The sequence below is a fragment of the Centroberyx gerrardi genome, chromosome 2 (assembly GCF_048128805.1).
Source record: "Centroberyx gerrardi isolate f3 chromosome 2, fCenGer3.hap1.cur.20231027, whole genome shotgun sequence".
Classification (NCBI taxonomy): Eukaryota; Metazoa; Chordata; class Actinopteri; order Beryciformes; family Berycidae; genus Centroberyx; species Centroberyx gerrardi.
In genome coordinates, this window is record NC_135998.1 from 21780826 (window position 1) to 21797867 (window position 17042).

At 39.9% G+C, this 17042-nt stretch overlaps 1 protein-coding gene across 1 annotated transcript; it reads right to left on the bottom strand.

Moving 5' to 3' along the window:
- Positions 1–7707: 7707 nt before the first annotated feature.
- On the bottom strand, positions 7708–12441 carry LOC139908298 (Golgi phosphoprotein 3-like). Its single transcript, XM_071894941.2, has 5 exons — positions 12057–12441; positions 11390–11521; positions 10943–11057; positions 10566–10726; positions 7708–9904 (listed from the first exon to the last, which is right to left on the bottom strand). Exons 1-5 carry the CDS (start codon positions 12264–12266, stop codon positions 9641–9643), a joined length of 882 nt encoding a protein of 293 aa, XP_071751042.2. The 5' UTR covers positions 12267–12441; the 3' UTR covers positions 7708–9640.
- Positions 12442–17042: the final 4601 nt, after the last annotated feature.

The window sequence follows — 17042 nt, forward strand, 5'->3', positions numbered from 1 at the left end:
AGAGAGAGAGAGAGAAGGGCTCAACTGTGTTCAAAAGAGGAAGCAAACGATGAGTTTTCGGCCATCAGAAGTTTTCTTGATTGCAGTAATGATGATACAAATTTGCGCAATTTTCCGTTCCCCTGATTGCAATTTCCTTAGAGAAATGAGAGCGCCTCATGACCTCAGGTTTGAGACATATAACCTCTATGAAACCAACTGAGCACGTGATCTTTGGGTCCGGACAGATGATCAATAACCGATCTATCTGTTGATAATCGATTATTTTTGTTATTGTTATGTCATTAAATCATCCTAAAATGTTCTCACCACAATTTTAAAACACATTATCCGTGGCAGTGTGATTTCATTGAGCGTCATGTCGCACAGAAACGGGAAGGAATGAAAACAAAGGTAGGCTATATTACTGTAACAGGTGTAGCCACACAATATAAAGTTCCCCTATATTTGAGTGAGTGTGCTGCCCTCTAGTGTTTATTGAAATTATGAACAGTGAGGAAAGATGGCAAGTTTAGGAGGCTACTAGGGACGAAGTGAATTACTGTAAAAGCTGTAGATTTTAACAATAAATGTAGCACTAAATATTGACTTCAAGTAGTTTTTGGTGAACTTTTACTATCATGCACTCAATGAAAGTATCACACTGTCATGGATGAAGAGCCTACACTGCTCAAATACTCTCTCTCTCTCTCTCTCTCACACACACACACACACCCACACACACACACACACACACACACGCACACACACTTCTTTCCTCAACAGGTACAAGTTAAGGCCTAATGAACATCCTCTACTTTTACCTACCTTGTGTACTGATATCAGTGAATGTGAGGAGGAATAGTGAGAAGGGAAGGGAGCTCCTCTAGAGTATTGATATGTAGCTTACACCTTCCTGTTCCTATATCTCCTTTAGGTATCATCAGTTTCAGAGATGTGGCTCTTCAGCTGTTTCCTCTGTTCAGGGATTGAAAGATACCCGAGGGGCAACAAAAAACAAATTCTAATTTAGCTGATTCTTTTCCTGCTCATTAGCACATATTGCAAATACAGGACCACTTCACTAATCTAGGATTATTGTAATGATCAATTATTACAATTCATATTACAACTCTCCCATTAGGGAGGCTATAATGCAAGAAACAGCAGCTGGAAGATCAGACTTGAACCTAAACTATACCTTTGAGGATAGCATAGTGGTTAAACTCATCATCCTGCAGCATGGGATTCCTCCCCAGAACACATACTGAGACATTAAATCCCACTGTCTGACAAGCTTTTCTGTGTAGCTGTGCTTGTGTATTTGTATCAGTCTCTGCAAAAGAAGACTGTTGCTGAGGTTTGTAAGTGAACTTACAATTTGATCATGAATGCCTCTGGATCTGGAGGCTTTTTTCAGGACAGAGGCAAATATTTCAGTATCATGTGGAAAAAAAACCCATGATGCTTAGTTCATATGCACATACGGTAGATCAAGTTTAACTTCTCAAATATGCCATTACTGTTTTATTAATCAATTAATTGTAATGAGGACACCTTTTCAATAATTTTTCTGAGGAACATTAAGTTGGAAATTGCTCTATAGTTCCTAAGAGTAACAGAGTCTCAAGTACACTTATTCGAAAGTGGTTGCACCATAGCAGTCTTAAAAATGGTCGGAGGAAACAGTCTCAGCGTTTCCAAAAGAGATCAAAATGGCAATAAAAGTGACTCCAGCTTTAAGGTAGGTCACTTTCAGTCAAGTGTGCAGAGAAAACAGCGTACTAAACCTCTCAGAGTCTAGTAAGCACTTGGCAGGGGACCAGAAATGAAAACTCGCTTCCCCACTCTGTCTGTGAAATCCTGTTTCAGTCTTTCCGTACTTCTTAGTTTCACATCGTACATGGATGTTATTTAGTACTTTTATAATAGGTATTGGGTAACAATACGGTAACAACCTCACCTGTCTTCTGAGCCAGAATATGGAAGTTCCATTTAACAGAGAAGTAAAGGACTGGTAAGCAAACCCACACAGTAATTATTCAGTAATGATTGAACAACTTTACTGTTATCATGCTAATAATTATCGTTATCACAAAAAATTATCAGCATTTAACTGAGAAATTACACATTATAATTACAAATAGTTACTTGTTAGTACTAGAAGTTGCTAGTTACTTTCTGATTATTTCTATGTAATTAAACAGTCATTATCCTGTAATTTGTGTAGCATAATGTAAATTGTTACTAAATAGAATAGAATAGAATAGAATAGAATAAAATAGAAGGCATTGTTGGAGGACAACGCAGAGACAGACAGGAACACAGCATCAGCAACATTGAGGTGCATAGTGTGAGAAACACTGGTGCTCTTAGCTGCTAATGAACACCAGATCTGTCAACTGTGAGTCATTTGTCTAATTTTTATACTCTAAGCAGGCCTCTTACAAACCTGTAATGTGGTCGTGAACCAAAGCTGACAGAGGTTAAAGTAACATTGCAGCTATGGTGTTCCTTCAATTTCCATTTCAGAATGATAGGATTGGAAGGACAAATAATAATAATAATAATAATAATAATAATAACCTTTATTTGTATAGCACCTTTCATACACAACATCCAGCTCAAAGTGCTTTACATCAATAAAAGGCAGATAAAAGACAGATAAAAAGATACAATTAATATAAAAGAACAAGCAAATTGCATTGCATTAAAAGAATCAAATCAAGTAAAATAGAAAGATAAAAGAACACAACAAATACTCCCACTTTTAGATGCACATTGTGAGTGAACCCATATGTTTTTCTTTAATTTTCTTATCCCCTGTCCTTCCTGATTCTACTCTTGATCTGATATTTACGTCAGATCTCACTGCCTAAGGCAGACGAGAATCATAGATTCTCCTCTTGGTCAAAAACCTCACCATCCACAGATGGATGAGATCATACAGGGTAAAGCTCTGTCCTCCCCACATATAGTGTTCACTTGTGCAGGTGAGTATTACCCGGACAAGACCAATGAAAATTTGTACTTGCCCGTGTCAGCTCTGTTGGGATCCTGAACAGAAACAGTTAAAATGAAGACTATTTAAAAGCTAAGCTGAATAGATAGGTTTTTAGCAGTCGTTTGAAAATGCTTACAGAGCCCGCCTCTCTAATATTCTTTGGGAGGGTGTTCCACAGTTTAGGAGCACAGTTAAAAAAGGCTGCATCCCCAATCTTCTTTTGAGTGGGGTTTTGTACTTCTAACAAACCAGCAGTAGATGGAATGTAGAACAGCAGGGATTCTGTAATGTAGGCCGGTCCTAAGCCATTAAGAGCTTTGTATACAAGTAAAAGGACTTTAAAATCAATTCTAAAGGACACTGGGAGCCAGTGCAGTGTAGCTAAAGTGGCAGAGTGATATGCTCTCGCTTCCTTGTTTTTGTTAAAAGTCTAGCTGCAGAGTTTTGGATAAGCTGAAGCCTCTCAATAGACTTTTTAGGGATGCTGGTAAAAAGGGCGTTGCAGTAGTCCAGTCTACTTGTAACAAACGCGTGAGTTAGCTTTTCAGCATGTTTCTGGGTTAGGAAGGGCTGTACCGTGTCAATATTTCTAAGATGAAAGAATGCTGTTTTGGTCACCTTGTTTATATGGGAATGAAAACACCCAGGCTTGTTACTTCTGATTTGATCGAGGGATTCAGCTTCCCAAGTCTTGTGGAGAGTTCTTCCCTTTTGGCTTTGGGGCCGACCAAAAGGATTTCTGTCTTATCTTCATTCAGTTTTAAGAAATTTGTGTTCATCCAATCATTGATAGCTAATAGACAAGTAGTGAGGGAGCAAACACTGCTAAATTCAGTCTTTTTGAGACATAGTAGCCTAGTTACTTGTATACCTTGGTTTACAGAAGCAAAACATTATTGTAGGCAATTTGTAGGCCCAGACATGTTGGAAGTAGGGGTGTCGGAGGTGTGACAGCACCCTCTGGCGGCAGCTCCCCTCTATTGCATCTGGTCCTAATTTATTATTTATTTATTTTAAAAAATTCTCAGCACTTCTCACCTTCTCCCAGCTTTTGGCTGCCCATGGCTTTTCCCACAGTATTTCACACACACACACACACACACACACACACACACACACACACACACGCACACACACGCGCACACACACACACACACACACACACACACACACACACACACACACACACACACAAATAAATACATAAAGTTCAAACATGCCTGTCTGTATTAAAGTACAATAAAGAGCCATGCAGAATTCAGCACATCTTCATGCCAAGTGCAACCTCCGGGTGTAAATAAAGCAAACGGCAAAGTTTTCCAGATGCTTTTGAGATGCTTTGGTCAGAGGTTTATCAATAGACCCGGCTCAATGTAAATACCTCAAATTGTTATGGAAATGTAACTTTGTATAAAGTTGACCAATGAAAAATCAATATTAGATTATGAATAAATGATTCTTAATTAATAATAGATTAACAAACAATATTATTTACATTATTTAATATTTCTTAATCATCAGAACTATGCCTATTTTGTGCAGCATGCTAGGCTCTACATTCTATGACTAGTTGCTCAAGTTCAAGTTCATGTTCATTTATTTATATTGATATCATTTATATCATTCATTCATCCACACATCTGATTACATAAGATATTTTGATTACCTGTACAAAAAGTGTCAACACTTTGTTGACATACAGAATATCACATACTGTTTAGGTAACAGTGATAAGAGCTTCATAACAAAAGCATGTTTAGTTAATTTAAATTCAAAACACTCCCTGCTCTTCGCACTACCTGCAAGATACAGTAATAAAAGACACGTGGTTAAACCTGGAGGGAGATAAGATAGAAACATGGTGTTTTACAACACTGCTTTCCACAGCCAGGCCCACTTAACACTGCTTGAATTGATCAAATTGAATTTTCGGGTCCGATGAAGCTCCTTGGGTTCTTGTATCCTTTCTCCTCATCTCTCCATCAGAATAACCCCAATGGGCACCAATAATAATACTGACACTGTAGTACTGATCCCCATAAAGAAATTCCACCCTCATCACATTTAAGAAGTTAGACATAACTAGAGAGAAGCAGACATTACAGTGATGAGAAATATAACAGCATAAATGCACAGACATTTCATTCAAACACACAGAATTAACTTAGTATAAGGAACCAATGAGAGGCTTTTGAGATCTAGCCAACAGTGCTGAGGTCACCTGACTGCAGACGGCTGTAATTTTCATATGACCTACACTTCCCTGTTTTGATAGTAGGGGATTGGCACTGCAGGGGCAAGTCTTGACATGTTAACGACGCCTGTAGAGCGACACAGGATAAGGGGAATTCTTATTCTGATGGGGTGTCATAAGGAATTAGGCTGAAATGGTGCACACATACATTTTGGATTCTACATTACAAACCCTAGTCAACTAATCATATAGGTTTCTGGCCTGAAGTGTGTGTCATTTAAGTAAAGGTGGTGTTAGTTAAATGAATTGCTTGTGTTGGTGAATGAATACCTTCAATGAAAATTGTCCACTATTTTCTTGTGTTGCCCAAAAAGTCCTTAACAATGTTTTGATGTAAAAGAAACAACCTCTCTTCATCACAGGGGGAAAGTTATTTAGAACATTCTGTATTTATACCTGTATAATGGTCAATGGTCATATAATGGTCATAACACAAGTGTTATGACCGTGTTGTATAATCTGGGGAGCAGCCACTGTGTTCAAGTAGCTTATCAAGCCAGTTAGGACACAAATCAGGGACTGATGCTCCTGTCTACAGTTGTTGTGCATGTTGCAAAAGACATTACATACCTTACATTGACAAAACCAATAAATCTTTATGACGTGATTATGTAAGTGTGTGTCTATCTATTGAACAACATACTGTGACATGATTAAATCTTGCTCCATTGACACTGCAGCATCACTGATACTGTTTCTTTTACTTACTGCGCAAACTGAAGTGTGCCAGTGTGCCAAGAGCTTGTTTAGTGTATCTGTTTCCCCTTCTGTAATGAGGTCCTTCATTATGTCAGTAGGTCAGGGTCCAGAGGGGATTCTGAACCCATATTAAATAACTGAAACAGAAAACAATATGATTGAAGAGGTCTTAAAATCCTATTTTGATGCATTGTTGTCATGCAATGTAATCAATGTAATTTCTAACATTGTCAAATCATCACATTATAATGATTCATTATTGTAAATATGTAGCTCTACATTTCTATATGTGATTTTTTTATTATGTGAATCATAGTCTGCCCACACCAGTATTTTTATGTTTGTGCAAGATGACTGAAACAAACTAAAAGTACAGAACAGCAACTGGCACAAACAATGTCACATATAAATATGTGTTGTGTGCTATAAAGTGAAACGAAAACAGTAAAGAACATTTGACGTCATATCTTGTGATTATAGGTGCCTATGATAATATTGTAAACAGAGTGAGACAGAGAACGCCTCAGAGTAGGAGGAACTTGGCCATGACAGATCGGGGTTTCCGCGGCTGTGCAGTTACGTCAGCGGCAGTCTATATAAGCCTGCACTACTATCAATAGTTCAAACCTGTTCCTTCTTGTCAAGCAGTAACTACAGAGCTATATAAACCATTGGCAAGTACTCTTGTGTCTGCAAAAGAACCTTGAGAGCCGTCTTCTCCGTTCCAGACAGACAAGGCATTATTGTAATGAAAATGACTGGCCATGGTGAGTATCTGAATAGATTTGATTGGATTTTACCTGCTTTTAATACTGTTTAATTTATTGTTGAGTATGCACAATAGACTTATAGACTCTTATTTGGACTTTATCTTCTGTCCTCAGATCATACAGCCACAGTTATGGACTGTGCACATGAGCTGCGGAAAGTTGGAGACGCACTTGACTGGAGATACAAATTGCTGGAGATACTGACCAAGAACTACAAGAACGTCACTAAAGTCAAGTGAGACTTGATGTCAACCTGCATGTCAAGAGAAAATCGAAAAAAGCAGAGGGGTCTTGGAACCCGACGACTGGTGGCAGAATGCTAGTTTTCACCTGGGGCGTCAAATTCTGGACACGTCCTGATCCAAGGAACACGTTGCTGCAGGTTCTACTGTGGACTGTTGTCACATCAGACTGGAGCTCTGCAGGGAGACCCAAAGCTGTGGGATGCTGCTGATCCACTGATGCAGATCCATAGGTGACTGGCACCAGGGATGAACATCTGAATGGAAATGAGTTCATCTGTTGAAGACACTGATGTTGCATGTGTTCCACGCATATATGCATATGTGTTATACATGTTGTACAAAGACAATGATACTGAAACCTGTCTCTATAAGCCTACTTTGTTTGACTGAAGCAACTTATTTGAGACTTTGACTGAGATGTCAAAAATGTTTGTCTTGTTGTGTGCGGAGCATCTCTTGATGATATCCGTTGTTGGGCAATGGTTGCTGGAACTATGCCATCAGTTGTGCTAATAAAAAATGTACAGTAAACTAATCCGATATCTGGTGATATGTGTCCCATAGTGGCTTATCATTGGTTACTGCAGTAAAGATTCAATGGATCCGATATAACTTCAACAGACAAAGCACTGCAAGTTATTTGTGATACATTTAGAGGACAAAGTCTATTCAATAGGTTGAATGAGAGGAAACTAAAACCAAATACGAATGAAATAAAACCATAATGGAATAAGAACCACAACAGCAAAACAGTGCTAAATTCAGGCACTTAAAGGATCCATACTTTATTTTGTGTCGTAATACAAAAGCATACAGAATTATAGAGAATAGGAGAGAAGATCCCTTTCATTGAATTTCATTTTATCGTACACATAAAATGACTAATAATTACATACAAGCCTTTCCTCTGTAGCTACATCCACAAGTTCCCCAGCCCTCCACCAATAGCATGCAGGGTCTCTTTACTGTAAACGGTTTTGAACAGTTCTTCATACCCACAGGCATTTTGAAGGTACAAAAAAGGACAGAAGTACAAGAACCAATGCCAAGAACCAATAGGTGATGTCACTTCATTCACAGATCATTCATTCAGACCAAAGACTAACTCTTACAATGGAAATTTTACATTGGAACAATAGTTTCCCCAGGCCCGGACTTAGACATGTCTGAGGATAATTTTTCTTGAATGGATTATATGTTCTTGGATGTTTTCAGTCTTGAACAAAGATTCATCTCAGGCCCATGTAACCCTCCCCAAATCTGCATGGAATAAACTACAGTAACTGTCAATACAACATGCCCACATGGGTCAAATAACACCTAAATATGACATAACATACAAACTGAGGTTTATATTGTGAGGGGGATCTTCATATTTTCTAGAACTAAAACCAGCCCATTTAGCAAAATTTTCCCAGCCCAATTGTATTAACAAACAAAAATCCAATCTGACATTGTGATCCGGGCTTGCATAAGCATAGATTAGATCACTGTCAATCGTTTGTACATATTTATGTCTCACACTGAGACTATGACACTATGAATCAGGAGGAATGATTTTATAGTAACTATAAAGATAAATGGGTGTAGACAAAATCACATGATATTTTAAAATTATACCATGGTTGCTTAACTTCATACTTTTCAATCTCATTTCACAACTGGGTTATTCAACCCAAAGAAATCCCCATAAATATTGTCCTAAATACGGGGCTACCGACTGTGCAAAATAGTTGATAAATGGCAGGCTACTCAAGCATCTATTAGCAACATAAACAGAAATGGAAGACTAATCACGTTCCATTAAACACAGAATGGACCCTTGCAAAAATAACAAACTAAGAAGATCAACAATTTTGTTAGACTCAAGTTTTAGTTGTTCATTTAGGCCACAGTCAATTAAGGTCAAATTACCCTGCCCACTTTCAATCATGTAGGACCTGAACTTAATTCTTTACTTGAATCCTCTCGTTCCTCCTCAAATTGCAATGGGGAAGGAACAAGAGGAGAGAAATTAAAGAAGTTGCGGTGACTCGATAAGAGACGTTCACACAAAGTCTAGTCTAGCAGTGACCCTTAACATGTGCTCCCAGCACGAGTGGGAATGAATGAAAAGGTGGAAGCGGGAGACCTGCGTGAGCGCTAAGAGTATCAACTGCCATGTAACTTGCTATCCTTTATCCTTGCATAAGCATGTGGGAGAGAGTATGGAGAAGAGGCCAGGAGTTGATTCTGGTCCTATCTTGTACATTAAGGAGAGATGGTGTTTCCTCAGTGTAGAAGGGAAACGTGGCCCCAGTCAAAATCTTCATATTCATCATGACCATTGCTTCCACCTCTATTGTCCTTCACTGTCATCTAACATGAGGAACAGATGCCCATCTGTTCGTAGTGTCAGAGTTTATCAGTATATCCAGTCTCCCAGTGGCAGATAATATACCTCACTGGGGGAAAGCAGCCAGTCATTTGTCATTCAGTGAAGGTTTCCAACCAATCAAATGGTACTTGGTGAATCCCGCCACCAGTAAGATTTCATTGGGTTAACATGGCCTACCACTGAAATGTCATCTGGAATAGGTGTACAACCAGGCGCCCCAACCAAACAGATTGTCTCATTAAGTGAAGTCTTTCAACCAATTAAATAACATAGACCATAGCCAGATCTTCCAGTCCAACCAATCAGCTGCTCTCATTTAGTGAATGCTGCCACCACAGCCCACATCAGTTCATTAGAATTGGGCTTTGTGCTCTCCTTCTCTGGCTCCAGCTCCAGCAGAGTGTGGACTCTCTTCATGCCCAGGTCGTACTGCTCATCCTGGAGTGGAGCGAAGGCATTCTCAAGGACGTCGGATGAGTGGGCCAGAAGGATCAGGGCCAGAACCCGCTTGTCCATGCGGTGTGGGTCGTTGACCCACTTCTCCAAAACCGAATCCTGGACCTTCTTGACGAGTCGCTGCATGCAATAAATTTAATTGATGCATTTCATATCTATACATGATAAATATTACATTTGAACATTCCTAAGGACATTCAGCCAGGGGAATGAAATAGTTCAAAGAATGAAACAAAACCCAAAAAAGAATAACATTTTGGGTGGAATTGAAACGTTACCTGGCAGGGATTTGATTTCAAATTTTCTGGAACATAATCATTATAATTAAGGCGAGGAAACCAGTTAAAATTGTTCCTTTTTTGTTCTAATAAATTTTATTAAAAGCGTTTAGCTCTGACAATCATGCCACCCAGCAAAACTGCAAGCACAACTTGTTACTGTTTCTCCTCTCCTATGTTTTGTTTTTGCCACAGTTTTCTTGCCAAGATAAAACTGTATTTTTTCTGTATTTCGCAGGTGGCAGGCAACATTGCTAAGATAGCTAACTAATATTAGCTCACTACAGAAGATATTCACTATCCTTTACAAAATAATTAAAATATGAGGACAGACTCTTGATCTTAATCCTGCAGAGTGATAACCAGTGATTACTGGTTTGCAGCATGATTATGCTTGTCATAATGCTAGAACTAAAGTGGAAAAACAGTAATGTTCAGCTATGAACTAAATTAAAAGGATAATAATTGTGGTTCCTTCCCCTTTGATCTACAGTGTACCTTACCTGTTTAATGGTGCTGTTGGTGAGCGGATGTGTGGTCATGTCAAAAAGCAGGAAGTTTTGTTTCTCTGTGGTGAGAACACCTTTCTCCACCAGGTTCTTGGCTAGACGTTCTCTGACATTTCTCAGCTGGTAGTGCAGCTTCAGAGGATTCCATGTCTCTCCTAAAGAAGAACACAAAATGAGATACATTGTATCATGTTAAAAACATTTGTCAAAGTATACTGACACATCAGATACTATACTGGAGCAGACCCAGCACGAGCTATGAAAATGCAAACTTGCAACCCACATGTCGAACAAATGAAACAATGAGTAAATTATCGCAATGGACTAGATATGTGCAGGTTTGGTTAGCAAACACAGCAGGCTTATCTCACCACTGAGCAGCTCTATCCAGCTCTGGACGGTCTCTGGAGGCTGGGTCTCTTTAATGTGCTTCAGAGCCTCATCCAGCAGCATGTCTCCTGTCGGGGCATCCGACTTACAGATCACCTGCACACATAGACAAGGAAACATAAGCATGTCTCTCTCAAGTCGGTCTCACTCACATGCTGCATGCATAATCACAACATCAGGGTTCATACACAAACACTCAGAAAAACGTAAGCATCTATTTTTGTGATACTCTATTGATCCCCGGAGAAGAAGCAATTCATCCCTTTGCTTACCCCTCCCCTCCCCCTTGACATGGATGTGAAATCAGACCCTGGCACTAGTAGGGATTTGGTGTCTTGCTCAAGGACACCTCAGCAGGCTGGACTGGCTGAGCTAACGCCTTCCGGGTTCTTCCTTCACTTTAACACCTGCACTGCCAGATTCCTCACCTTCCTCGTGAGCAGACTCTTTCTCCTCATTCCTCCGGCCTCCAGCTGCAGCCGTCCTCTCAGGGCCAGCTCGATGAGCATACACCCTCGGAGACCTGAAGAAATACAGTCATTCCAGAACGACGTGTAGCCCTGGGAGGAGGAGAAAAATCAATAAAGGTGTATTTCTGGTTAGCTGACGTGTTGGTAGGAGTTGCTTTGTGTGACACTTCCAGGATGAAGGGGAGTCATGCTGCTGGTGACAAGTTGTCAAAAAAAAAAAACCCACAGTAAAACGAGCTAACGTTGGATCAGTAACGTTAAGTTAACATTAAGGACTTAGCTGTCGTTGGCTAATCGGATTCACTTGGATTTTCTGACATCCTCTTACATTTGGTTGCAAGCAATACCCAGCTGAAATTATACAATAATAATTGGCGCTGCGCAGTTACGTTATGATAAAATCAGCGACCTGGCAAACGTTTACGTTAGCTTACGTTAGCTTTGTCAGAAAACTTGGCGCTAAACGACGGCTAAAATCCAGCAAACGTGAACTATCGCGTAAATGGGTAAATTCAAGTTGGCTTTGTTGACGTTTGCAAACACGGATGTTGGATCAACCAAACGAACTAACGTCAACTGTTGGCAAGCTTAAAGTTACCGAGTGACGAATAAAAACAGTTCTCACCTCTCGGTCCTTTAGGCCCAGAAGCAGCACCTCCTCCATCAGTGTGAGTCTAGTTTCTTTGGAGTCCCCCGTGTCTTCTTCCTCCTCGTCCCCGCGACGTACCTCGTCCTCCTCCCCGCCGGACCCTTTCTCCTTGTCGGCGGCGGCACTGCGAGTGGCCTCGGTCCTCCGCTGGACAAGGCCCGAGGTTCTCTGTGTTACAGAAGTCATTACTTGTCCTGGCGATCAAAACCGACGAAAGAGCGTCCCTCGAACAGCCGGCGAGTCACGGCGCATGTAACCCGACGGTTAGCTGGAAATCTTAAAAAAAAAAAACGGGTGAATTATCGAGTAAATAAGACAGCTGTTACACTCAGCTCGAGATTCCTCCTTCGACTCTGCCCACTTCCTGATCCAACATGGTGGAGACGGATGACGTCAAATCTAGACTATCTCCGCATCTTCCTTCCTGCTGCCTTCAGTGCTGTCGGAAATTGCGAAATTACAAGAACACACATGGCGACCCAACAGGTGGTAAATACAACTCGGAAAGCGCCCCCCATCCTCCTCCACCCCGTTTCTTTTTTTCACATCAATTTGATTTACAGCACAAATTTGCCACAGACTATCCGTTTGATTTAAACTGATAAAACGATGTTGAGCAGTTCCTTTGATGTAAATACCAAGGCTGTATATTTACAAAGTCTGCATTGTGTTCAGAAACGGGAAAAAAAAACAAACTTGGATTTGAACGATTTCTTTCAGTGCAGAAATGCCACGCAACCATAATATGCAGTTCAGCCACAAGGTGTCAGTGTAGAAATAGACTCTCGCCCACTTCACGGATTCGTCCCAAAGCTCCCAAAATCAACCCTCCTTTCCTCCACTACCTCGTCCTTTCCTCTGTGACCTGAAAATTGATGCTTATGAAGTCTCCATCGGGGGTTGACCTCAATGTGATCACACCCAGAATATGACAAAAGGGGGCAGGGGAATTACCAGCTCATAAATGTGAGAATAACGGTTAACATTACTTACAGTTAAGGTTACAGTCATTGCAAGTTGATAGTTAATGTCAGCAGCGTCAGGTTAATGTTCATTTATATGGCATATATATGTACACACACACACACACACACACACACACACACACACACACACACATATAATTATATTGTCCTGTGTGTGCATAACAAATTTGATTGGCTATGCCTGTGGTGAGCTCGGGCTAGTCAGTTATGAGAGGGCTACTTCATCAATAGCAGATGTCCATTTTTGATGAAGTAACAAATAAACTGTCCCAAATGGCCTCCACTTTCCCTCCCTCCTCCTTTCCTCCACTCTATTCCTCGCCTTGTCTCCTCCAAGTTACTTCCTGGTAGGAGAGGAGTGGTAGTGAGGCAGGGCAGGAGAGGAGGAGTAGTGAAAAAGCTTTGGGATTCACCCTATGAACACAGCTTTGAATGAGGCAGATCTAATTTAAAGACCATAAGAAACAGAAGTCTGAGCTATAGGTTTATGGGATGTGCCACTGACAAAAGGACATAGGTGGGAGTCGGTGCCATTGAATTCAAATTGCTTTGGAAAAGAGCACCTAGAACTCAAAAAAGCTGTGAATTAAAATGTTACACCCCCAAGTGCAGGTTGAGTAAACAACTGTTCACTGTACTTTTATAGGAAGAAGGGAGATGCTTTTTGGCTGTTTGTATCATTTCTTTGAAGAATGCAATGGTTTAATAACTCAGACATTTTTCATTTAAAGGGGCAGTAATAAGTAATCTATGACTTGTACTGACCTCTATCAGTAACCAATGAATTGCAACAACATTGACAGGTCTCTGGTACAGCTTACAGTGGCCTGTAATTGACACCAATAATAAAGTAACATTTTTGTTTTGTGTGTTGGAGTAAGTTTTGAAAGGCAGGAATCCCAGCACCAAATGAAGTAATCGTCATTGGTATTGATTAAAATTAAATAAGAGTAAAAAGAACACATACCCAGCGAGGTGCAGATATGAGGCTTTTGTAATACTTCCACTTACTGTATAAAGAAAATTCAAGTTGCACACTCTTCTCTTTTCTTTTAGTTTTGTGCTTTATTTAACCAAACATTTTTGGCTGCACGGCCTTCATCAGGGTGATACAGAAGAAATGGAATTACTTCCTTATGTGTACCTGTCCCAGGTCATAGGTCAAACAGTACAAACATTCTGTGATACACCCATTCATCACAATCCTTTTCTCATAGCTTGTTGAAATCCAATTCAGCATTCAAACCATGGGCATTCAGTGGCATCCAAAATGCCTCCCTTTTATAGAAGTGTTTTATCTACATCTCCCCCTCTTTTGGACAATATCATTTTTTTCAATACCAGTGTATTTCAGAAAAGGCTATTCTTTGTTTCAATTCACTTGATAGGCTTTCCCACACGGGCAGGCTAACATGTATATAACTCCCCTGGTATTACATGAAATTACTGCCTTCATTTGTGTTTTCATTCCTGTGTGTAGATGTTTGAACCAGCTTTGTTTTGTACTGCTATTGCACTGGGCACATGCCACACATTTATAATTTCCATCTGGGATTGGGGCCAGTAAGGACTGAGCTGGGGATACTTGGGAAAAAATATTCTGAAAGTACAAGTTTATCCGTCAAATTTTTTACCTTGTTTACAGTAAATACCCCCCTTGTTAGGTCCCTGTATGGATGTTTGAGTTTTCCATCCTTTTGGAGAATGTGCCAGTACTTTCACAAAATGCCTTTTATTTTTCAGAGCACGTTGTCGTTATGATAAATTTGACCTCCTTTTTAGCTTATTCCTTTGTTGTAGTCTGATTTTTCTTGTGACACTCCCAATACATTTTTCACTATAGCTATGGATTGTCTGTAGGTGGCGCTCAAAGTCTGAGTCCTGTCTGCAGATGCACCTTAACCTGCAGAGTCGACTGTATGGTAGGCTGTTCTGCAGTGCTAGGGATCCGATCCTTTGGCTTCACAAAGACATCAGTGTATATAAGTGTCTTGATAATCCATAAGTCCAGGAAGTTCATTTTCTTAGAGTCCACCTCCACTGTGAAGAACAAATTATCCACATTGTTGTTCAAAAAAACCATGAAATTCCCCCTATTGTTCATGAGTTCCATGAAACACCACAGCGATGTCGACCTGTGGCCCAGTACATAAAAGGAAGTAAACCCATTTCCTCTGTATCACCCTGATGAAGGCCATGTAGCCTAAAATGTTTGGTGGGATAAATAAAGCACGAAACTAAAAGAAAAGAGAAGAGTGTGCGACAGATATATGATAGTCATTTTGTGGTACGGGACAGTAAAAATCTGTCAAAAAAACAACAACCACAACAATAACAACAAAAACAATGCCGATACTGAGATTTGAAACATGAATAAAACGGCGCTAAGGTCACAAATCTAGGCTGAATGAAGTTAGTGTCTAAAAGATAATCAAATTCAATGCCTACTCTGATACTGCAGTATACAGCATGAAGGGCAACAAAAACAGAAGAGAGGAGAGGTAAAACGGTCCAATAGCCTGCTGCAGTGGCAGCTAAAGGCCTTGTCTAACTGGCTGTGCAAATGGACATAATCTGGTTTACACACTTGGAATGTCAGTGATCAATGGAGTGTTGTCTTGCCTGGTTATAAACATCAGGAGTCAACAGGAGCGTCTTTCCTGCAGCGAGCTTCAGTATAGCCCAGAGAAAAATAAACAAGCAGCAGTGGATCACATCATGATCCTTTATTCCCAGAGTAGCTTATAGCCTTTCACCCCTGCTACTAAAAATGGAATTAGATAGTTTACAACAATGGTCAGACATTAGGATAGGATAAATATCTTTTCAATTCCCTGTGTTGACCTTGAAATAATAATTGGAGCAGATGGCAGGCGGCCAGTCTGCTAACTGATACTGATAATGTGTACAGTCAGCATCATGGCGACTGTCTTGTGTCTGCGTTAGTTAATTCCATAAAGGGTTTAGCTATAACCAAAATGGAACAAAGCAGCATGCAACATGAATAAGCTTCACTTTTATGCAGCTTTGTTTATTCTGTAGTTTACACCAAATAATATTAATGACTGGATGAATATTGATATGTTAAGTGTTTGAAATAGAATTCAAGTATCAAATCTTAAATGGTTTGCACTAAAGTATAGAAATTCTGCCATTTTGACAATGTTATTAATATTTTGTAGTTTACTGACAGAAGGAAAAATATTTTTGATGATTCGATTTGACCTGTTAGAGCAGAAGATGTATTTCAGTGGTTTATACATTGCTGAAGAGAAGAAACCATTTCAATAACCATTCTTTTAGTTATTGGTATTGGTTAAATCTGCAAAAAGGACATTATAGGTCAGCTTTATGATGAAAGTCTGTTGTCACTACATTGTTTAGCATCATTGAAAATACTTCTATTTTTTACATTTGAATTCAGAATTGAGGCTGTAACTATAGCCTAATGCCTATATGTTTTAAATTAAAGGCAGAACAATAAAGCCTGCGGTGAAGGTGAAAAGAAGCTGATCTTCTCTGTCTCTTTATTTCAAACCACAGGACATTACATTGCCCACCTGACCCCCCAAGTTAGGGAGGCAACATTGGCACCCTGGATTTCACCAGCTCTACATTAAAGTCATTGCATTTTAGAATAAACTTTATTTATATAGCAATTTTCAAAACACAGAAGACATTGCCACCTACCCTTTAACCTGCCAAAAGCATTCTCTATAACTACCTTTGCTCTGCTGATTTTATAGTTATACATCTGATTTTCCGGTGTCAGTCACCCAGTGTCAGAGAAAGGCTTCAAAAGCCAGCTTTATAAAGGATATGCAGCATCCTCAAGGATGTAATAACCTACATCATGGCCACAAATGTTCCTGGTGCAGTCTGGGAACAGCATTCCTTTATCAACCAGTTCCCACAGCGTTGACAACCGCAGAACTCTGGCATCATGCATGCTGACTGGCATCCCGGGCATACATTC

Coding starts and splice junctions, on each gene's coding strand:
- LOC139908298 (XM_071894941.2), bottom strand. CDS start 12,266: ATGACTTCTGTAACACAGAGAACCTCGGGCCTTGTCCAGCGGAGGACC. Junction 11,058..11,389: donor AGAGTCTGCTCACGAGGAAG/GTGAGGAATCTG, acceptor CTATGTGTGCAG/GTGATCTGTAAGTCGGATGC. Junction 10,727..10,942: donor CTGGATAGAGCTGCTCAGTG/GTGAGATAAGCC, acceptor GTTCTTCTTTAG/GAGAGACATGGAATCCTCTG.